Source organism: Gekko japonicus, unplaced genomic scaffold, assembly GCF_001447785.1.
Source record: "Gekko japonicus isolate JY-2015 unplaced genomic scaffold, Gekko_japonicus_V1.1 scaffold2237, whole genome shotgun sequence".
NCBI classification, from domain to species: Eukaryota; Metazoa; Chordata; class Lepidosauria; order Squamata; family Gekkonidae; genus Gekko; species Gekko japonicus.
The window spans coordinates 71,226-79,597 of record NW_015174906.1 but is presented as its reverse complement, the minus strand read 5'-3'; the positions used below and the strand labels follow the sequence as shown (position 1 = coordinate 79,597).

Below are 8,372 nucleotides of genomic sequence, written 5' to 3'. Positions count from 1 at the left end.
CAACCTGACAGGAGATGGCCAAGCGGGGCCGAGCCACCCCATCTCTCCGGCACAGCCCCTCCCCAACGCTCCTCAGAAGCGGGGTGAGTCAGCGAAGGCACCCCCCCCAGCTCTGCAGAATCCAGGGGGCCCAGGCCACTCACCGCCCTGCCTCCCCCAGCAGCCAGCCCCACGGCCTGTGGCCGCGGGGGAGTCCTCTGGATTGTGCACTGCCCCACAAAAGATTTTCCTTTCCTTTCTCCTGAATTTACGGGAGGACCCCCGTGCTCTGACAGGGCACGAGAACAGAAGAGAAGCCCCTGTTGGGTCAGGCCAGTGGCCCCTCCAGTCCAACCCTCTGTATCACAGTGGCCAGAAATACCAGGGGCCCTCAGGAGGTCCAGCAGTGGGGCCAGGAGGACACTAGGAGCCCCCCCCCACTGTTGCCCCCCCAGGCACCAAGAATATAGAGCATCCCTTGCCCCAGAGTCCCTATCTATCCCTTGTGGCTAAGAGCCACTGATGGATCTCTGCTCCATATGCTTATCCAGTCCCCCCTTGAAGCTGTCATAAGAACATAAGAGAGAAGCCAGTGTTGGATCAGGCCAGTGGCCCCTCCAGTCCAACCCTCTGTATCACAGTGGCCAGAAATACCAGGGGCCCTCAGGAGGTCCAGCAGTGGGGCCAGGAGGACACTAGGAGCCCCCCCCCACTGTTGCCCCCCCAGGCACCAAGAATATAGAGCATCCCTTGCCCCAGAGTCCCTATCTATCCCTTGTGGCTAAGAGCCACTGATGGATCTCTGCTCCATATGCTTATCCAGTCCCCCCTTGAAGCTGTCATAAGAACATAAGAGAGAAGCCAGTGTTGGATCAGGCCAGTGGCCCCTCCAGTCCAACCCTCTGTATCACAGTGGCCAGAAATACCAGGGGCCCTCAGGAGGTCCAGCAGTGGGGCCAGGAGGACACTAGGAGCCCCCCCCCACTGTTGCCCCCCCAGGCACCAAGAATATAGAGCATCCCTTGCCCCAGAGTCCCTATCTATCCCTTGTGGCTAAGAGCCACTGATGGATCTCTGCTCCATATGCTTATCTAATTCCCTTTTGCAGCCGTCCATGCTTGTAGCTGCCACCACCTCCCGTGGCAGTGAATTCTGTGTGTGCATCGCTCTTTGGGTGAAGAAGTACTTCCTTTTATCTGTTCTCACCCGACCGCTCAGCAATTTCACGGAGTGCCCACCAGGAGTTTGTGCAGTGTGAGAAAGGGAGAAGTGTACCTCTTTCTCGATCTGCTCTATCTCACGCATAATCTTGTAAACCATCATGCCCGCATGCTCTCTGTTTCCAGACCGCACAGCATCTGAGACTCCTTTGCTCTGACACCCTCGCCCCGGGCAGCTCATGGGACTGGTGTGGGGATAAAAGGGAGAGAGACAGGTAGGCTATCTCCCCCCCCACACACACACACATATCTAAGGGACCTCTCCCTGTATGTCCCTCCCTCGGAGAGCCTCGCGCTCTGCTGGTCAACGTCTGCTGGTTGTCCCTGGCCCCCGCCCGGGGGGGGGGGAACAGGCTCCCAGGTGAGATCAGGGCCCTGCGAGACGTTCCACAGTTCTGCAGGGCCTGTAAAATGGGGTGGTTCTGCCAGGCCTTTGGTGGAGGTGGCAGACGCCCAACCATCGGGCCTCCCTTGCTGAAAACGGCCCTGGTACGTTTGCCCACGTCAAGAGACGTTCCTCTCGCCTCCGTCGTGTCCCTCTGCCCTGCCGTCTGTTTTGCACAGCTGGAACCTTATAAATGAATATGTAATCCTGCCGCCGTTTAAATGGCTTTAAGCAATTGGTTATAATGGTTCTGTAAGCTCTCTTGTTGCCACCCGCCCTCAGCCTGCTCGCGGGGAGGACGGGATACAAATCCAGCAAATAAAATAAAATACTTCTTCACCCAGAGAGTGATTCACACGTGGAACTTACTGCCACCGGAGGTGGCGGCGGCTACAAGCACGGGTGGCTTCGAGAGGGAATTAGATAGGTGGGGGTGGAGGCAGAGTTCCCTGGAGAGAGTTTTCAAAGGAGGGGCTCTCTTTCGGCTGTGCTCCTGCAGAGTGCAGGCGGCTGGACTAGATGACCTGCAAGGTCCCTTCCAACTCTAACGTTCTATGATTCTATGACAGTGGTGGTGAACCTACAGCATGGGTGCCAGAGGTGGCACTCAGAGCCCTCTCTGTGGGCACGCGTGCCATCACCCCAGCCAGGCCCAGACCCAGACCATCATTAAAGTGTCGAATTCTCTGCCAAATAATTTGAAGTAAATGAAAGCATTTGTGATTGCTTTCCTTACTTTGTTTGGATCATCTTAAGTTAATGTTTTTTTCTAAAGTAAAACCTCCGTATTCAGGTTAAATTGCCGTGTGGGCACTTTGCGATAAATAAGTGGGTTTTGGGTCGCAGTTTTGGCACTCGGTCTCTAAAAGGTTCGCCATCACTGTTCTATGATATGGAGCAGAGGTCCATCAGTGGCTCTTAGCCCCAAGGTATAGGTAGGCACTCTCAGTCTGGGGCAGGCGATGCTCTGTCTTCTTGGTGCTTGGGGGGGGGGCAACAGTGGGAGGGCTTCCAGGGCCCTGGCCCCACTGGTGGACCTCCTGAGGGCACCTGGTATTTCTGGCCACTGTGTGACAGACAGAGTGTTGGGCTGGAGGGGCCACTGGCCTCACCCAGCACTGGCTTCTCTGATGTTCTTAAAATAAATAAATGGCAAATAACCAAAAGTCGTTTGAGAGGGGAGTCCTGCTGGCCTGCCGTAGAAGAGGCAGACCGGAGCCCAGCGGCACCTCGCAGACCAGCAGGGTTGCCCGGGCATGACCTTTCGAGACTCAAGGCGGGCCCCTTCACGCGCGGGAGGCCTCCCTTTCCCTTTCCCTTCCAGAGTCGTGGACGGGCTCCCCACCAGAATGTCGCTGCCCGGCTGACGGGGCCTTCTCGACTGTGGCACCAACATTTGGCGACTCCCTCCCCAAGAAGGTCTGCCTGGCCCCAGCTGCTGCCGCCATCTCCCACCCCCAAGAGGAGACTTCTCCGCCCCCTGCAATGGTCCCTCTCTCTCGGCCTTGTGCTTTCACCTGCCCTCTTCTGTTTCATGTATGTATTCTTAGCTCTGGGTTTCAACACGTTTTATGGCGTATTTTTATTGTGTTTGTGGCCCTGACCAGACAAGATGTAAATCAATCAATAATAAATGCCAAGAGAATGAAACCAGAACTGTATTGCCTCGTTCCAGCGAAACGTGCCCCTCGCTGACGGCGCAGAACAAGAAAGCAAACAAGCCGGAGAGGAACCGTGGAAGGGCCAAAGTCCACTCGACAGCAAGCCAGAAGAGGCCGGGTCAGGTCGAGGAGGGCTTTGGCTGCTGCAAGCACCCGGGAAGCCGGCGGTTCCTCATTTCTCAGAGGCCGCACAGAGGAAGAGAGAGAGAGAGTGCCCTTGAGTCTGGGGGGCGGTGGGGGTGGAGGCAGAGTTCCCTGGAGGGAGAGTTTTCAAAGGAGGGGGAATGTGTGTGCGGGGTGGGTGGGGGTCAGTGTCACCGACACAGGCTGCTGGGACACTCTGTTCTGGATGGGGCTGGCCGCCAAGACCGCGCTGTGCCCTGGAAGGCCCCGCCCCCCGAACTTCCCTCTCCTTGGGGACAGACGCGTCGCCCACGGCGGGAACAGGCACCCACACAGGAAGCCTGGCCAACGCAAACAGGGCATCAGGGTGGCCACGGACAAACCTGCCTGGCAGCGGCTCTCTCCTGCTCCGCGCACTCTTCCCTGCAGGAGCCAGACCACCTTGAGCAAGACAAAGGCGGGCTCTTGCCAAACACGGTGAGCCAGGGGAACCAGTCGCCTTGCCTGGGCTGGGCATCCGCAAGCGGCAGTCAGTAGCCCAAGAAGCAACAGGAGACAAACCACGCACAGAGAGGGCGGCAAAAGGCCTATCTCCCCCTCCAGTAGTTTCTTCTTCAGATACTCCTCCCTCGCTTTCCTCCGTAATGGGGAACCAAAGACGCCTGCATCCCAGTTCGCCCCTCCTCCACTTATTCCCACAACGATCCTGCGAGGTAGGAGCATGTGACGGGCTCAAGGTCACGCTGCAGGTGCAGGGCTTTCAGCCTCGGTCTTCCGGAGCTCAGACTGATGCTCGGACCCCTCTGCCCCCCGCTAGCTCTCAAGGAGTCGGGCCACAGAGTCACAGAGTTGGGGGGGGGTCCTACAGGCCATCTAGACCAACCCCCTGCCCAGTGCGGGACCAGCCTAGAGCGACTTCAGGCTGGCCTGAAGCGACAGAACAAAGTCTGAAGGGTGCACACACACAAAAGCTTATCCCCAGGATTAGACTCGCCGGTCTTCAAGGTGCCTGACTGGACTCGAACTCTGTTCTAGCAACAGCTATGAGCCACACGTGTGGCATGGACCCCACAGACGCAGCAGGCCGCTGCCTCGAGGCCCCTGCCTGGGAAGTGTTTGGCTGCCCCCTGTCAGAACTAAGGGTCTGGCCCTGCAGGGGAGGGAGGAAGCAGCGGGCAGCACAGGCGGCCGGAAGACCCCTCCCCACCAGCACCTTCTGCGGCCACGGAACGCAAGGAGAGAACGGGCTCTCAGGCGCTGGCTGGGCTGCTTCGGAAAACAGGCCCCCGAGAGAGGAAGGAAGTGTCACGTATAGCGGTTTGCTAACACCCAGAAGAGGTGTTTTGCACACAGCGGCCTTCGTGGATCATTTCCGAAAAGCAAAGGCGGCTACGTCAGCGCATGTCCCTTGGGTGGGTGGGTGGAGGGCTGACCTCCCAAACAGCGTACTGCCAACGGCCTTGCAGGCTGAAGGTGGCCCCGGCTTCCTTGACTACCCTCCTCCTCAAGCGCCACTCTGCCCGGGGCCAAGAGGAAGGGGCTGCCTGCCCTTTGACAGAGGCCCGGTCAGCTGAGCCTGCCTCGCCCAGCCCCACGGCTTCCCCAGGGCAAAGTCCCCCAGGCCTCCTCTGGGACTGGCCTTCCTTCCCTCCATGGAACAAAAGCAGCCGGCCAGGCCCTGCCCAGGGTCTCCTCCTCGACCTATCTGGGGGAGGCGAGCGAGCGAGCCGTGGCCTGCCCCAGGTTGTCCGGGATGAGGCGTCTGCCCTCGACACGTTTCAGTCGGGCTTCGGGACCGAGACAGCACCGGTCGCCTTGGTCGACAATCTCCGTTTCCATCTGGACTAAAGCAGGCCAGCCCTGTCGATCCTTCTGGATCTATCAGCGGCCTTCGACGGAGCTGATCGCTTGGCCCTGGTCTTGCCTCCCCTGGGGTGAGGGGCCCTGCCCTTAGTCGGCTCTCCCGGTGCCTCCGGGGACTCTCTCAGAGGTGGGCTATCGGGGAGGAGAGGTCTCCCCAATGAGAACTGAGTTGTGGGGTCCCACAGGGTCCAATCCTCCCTCCGATGCTATGTAACCATGCACCCTCTTGCCGAGGTTGTCAGGAGGTCTGGAGTTGGGGGCCATCAGTCTGCCGAGGGCACCCAGCTCTTCCTCCTGCCGGATCAGCAGCTGGTGGCAGCAGGGCTCTTGGCACGATCCCAGGGCCCGGAAGCGGGAGTCTGCCGGCTGAAGCGGCGTCCATCCAAGACGGAGGCCACGTGGCTGGGGACAACTGAAACGCTAGCTTGGTGTCGTCCAGTTGACAGTTGTAGATGCTGTAATGAGTCTCGGGGGTGTGGTTGGGTTCTGCGCTAACGTTGGATAAACAAACGTCCACAGTGGTGTGGTCAGTGCTTTTTCGCCTATGCTGGGCCTACGCTGTTTGTCTGGGACAGACCTTGCCACATTGATCCATGCAACAGTCACCTCCAGACTGGACTACTGCAATTCGCTCTGCATGGGGCTATCCTTGAAGATGCTTCGGAGACTGCAGGTGGTCCAGAAGGCAGCTGCCAGGTTGCTGACCGGAACTTCTTGGTCAGCTCATATCACTCCAATTCTGCGGCAGCTGCACTGGCTACCAGTTGGTCTCCGGATCCAATTCAAGGTGTTGGCGTTCACCTCCAAAGCCCTTAACGGTCTGCTACCCTCATACCTATGGGACTGCCTCTCCTGTTAGAGCCTCCCGCATTCCCTTCGGTCGTCGTCTAGGGAGGTCCGGCCCCAGGATGGCTGGGTTAGCTGTCACCAGGGCCTTCTCGGTTGTGGCCCCTACCCTGTGGAATGCACTCTTGGATGACACCCGTGCCCAGCCGGACTTGTTCAGTTTCCGCAGGGCATGCAAGGCTGAATCGTTTAGGTTGCCCTTTGGAGGGTAACCACGTGTTTGGGCTGTTTTTATTAGTGATATGGTGGTAGCCCCATATTTAATAATTGAATTTTAACATTTTATACGTTGTTTTTACCTTATTAGTCTCTTTGGGTGAGTGGCGACTAAAAATCTAATAAATACATAAACAACAAATGAATAAATGGGGTGGGGGGAGGGGAGGGGCTCCGGCCTGCCTCCCACGGCCCCTCCCCCTTGGCCATCTCCAAAGAGGGCTGCTTCCCAGGGCTGCATTTCCATCCACCTCTGGGGGGGGGAGAGACACACACCGATCTCCCCCCTCCTTTTTTGCCTGGCATCATTTCAGCCTACTGAGTCCCCGGTGTAGGACAAGGGGAAAAAGAATGTGACTGCTGAATGTGATTTCTGACACTCTCTCTTTGACGTATATTGACAGCTGTCACTGTGCCTTCAAAAGTTTAATCATAATAGATCCAGATCTTGGTATGTAACCTAGAATCTTCTGATTGGAGAAACTTATAGCAGAACATATATATTTCATAATTGCATTCTTTGTATAAGAAGCCATATTAAGCAAAAGTATTATTGGAGGCCGCTGTAGACGGAGTTAGGACGCAATAGAAATGGAATGCGCAAGCCGCATGGACGCCGAGAGCCAGTCTGATGCGATTCCCAGCCCTTATCAGCTAGATCTCCCCATGCAGGTCAGAAAGGGACCAAGTGTTCTCTAATGCTCCCAATGAGCAAACGCAATCACTGACACATATAAGGAGAGACCAATAGTAAAGTTTAAAGTCAAATGATGTTTGCAGAATATAAATCGAAAATATAAATAAAATAACCTGGCAAGTTGAGCAGATGTGCAAGTTCAGCGGCAGGGCGCTCGTCTCTCTCCACATCCCGAGAAGGGAAAATGCACTTTCCACAAACCAATCTTAATAAATAGGAAATATATATTTTTAAAAAGAGAATTTTAGGGCCAAGGGAGTGTGGGCGGGTGAGGTAGGCAGACAAGATGGCATCGGCGCGTTGCCAAGGCGAGTCTGGAGCGGGGAGGTATGCCATGGCCGGTTGGGACTCCTGGTGCGGAGGACTGTGAGGAGCAGCGGGGGACGAGGTGGGGCCACGGGGCTGGTTCTAGATGGCTTCTAGGAAGTCAGGATCTGACTTTCATGGGCCCTTCAGTTGCCTCAACGATGTCCCACTCAAGACATGAGATGGGTTTTGTAATGTATTCAGCCTGACATGCCCGGACTTGCCCGGGCTGGCCAGGCACAAACTGTCTGTAGCTTGAGTCGAAAGACAAAGGATCCGAAGGATCCTAGCTGGCCCAATAGTAAAGAAAGCAATCCCAAATGCTTTCATTGACTTAAAATTATTTGGCAGAGAATGCGACACTTTAATGATGGTCTGGGCCTGGCTGGGGTGATGGCATGCGTGCCCACGGAGAGGGCTCTGAGTGGCACCTCTGTCCCCCGTGCCGTAGGTTTGCCACCACTGCTATATGTTGTGATGCCATTTGGGGTATAAGACCTTCTGCGCTTCCTGGTTATGTCAGAATACAGCTTTGGGACTGCCGAAGTGCAAAGGCGCTCAGCCCCCCGGTATTCTCTGTTTTAATTGCAAAGAAAGAGATATTCATCTAACTGGCTGGACTCTGACTGCGTGACTCCAATCAGGCCACGGGATCCCACGGGGGGGGGGCACAGATCTGTGGGTCAAGGGGAGGGCCGGTCACTCCCTCCATCCCTTCTCCCCTTAACACAGAGCCCTTCCTGCGTGTGACCGCCGCGCCCACCTCCTCCCCACAGCCACGGCCGGACCACGGCCATCGTCCTCCAGGTTCCCCGGCCAAAGGCGGTGTTGCTGCCGGCGCTGCTGCGGATCCGGATCGCTGCCAGTGAGCCAAGCTGCACCAGAGGGCCCGAGAGCCAGAATGCCCGGCTGCAGACTGGTGCCTGGGGCCGCGGAGTGGGTCTGTGGGCGCTGCCGCCCCTCGGCCAGGTCGGAGCATGCGGGGGAAGCAGGCAGCTGTCCAGGCCGACCGGCGACCCCGCACCAGGGTTTTTCCCTCTCGGCTGCGGGAGTGTGAGCCGGCGGCGCGCCGCTTC

The 8,372-nt window shown here is 57.3% G+C and overlaps 1 protein-coding gene across 1 annotated transcript in view; it reads right to left on the bottom strand.

The window, feature by feature from the left end:
• Positions 1–1,302, bottom strand: part of SMPD1 (sphingomyelin phosphodiesterase 1) — a 10,902-nt gene extending 9,600 nt beyond the window's left edge. Inside the window, exon 1 of the mRNA XM_015425005.1 lies at positions 1,255–1,302. Within this exon, the coding sequence (XP_015280491.1) occupies positions 1,255–1,302 (48 nt within the window). The remainder of the gene's footprint in view (positions 1–1,254) is intronic.
• Positions 1,303–8,372: the final 7,070 nt, after the last annotated feature.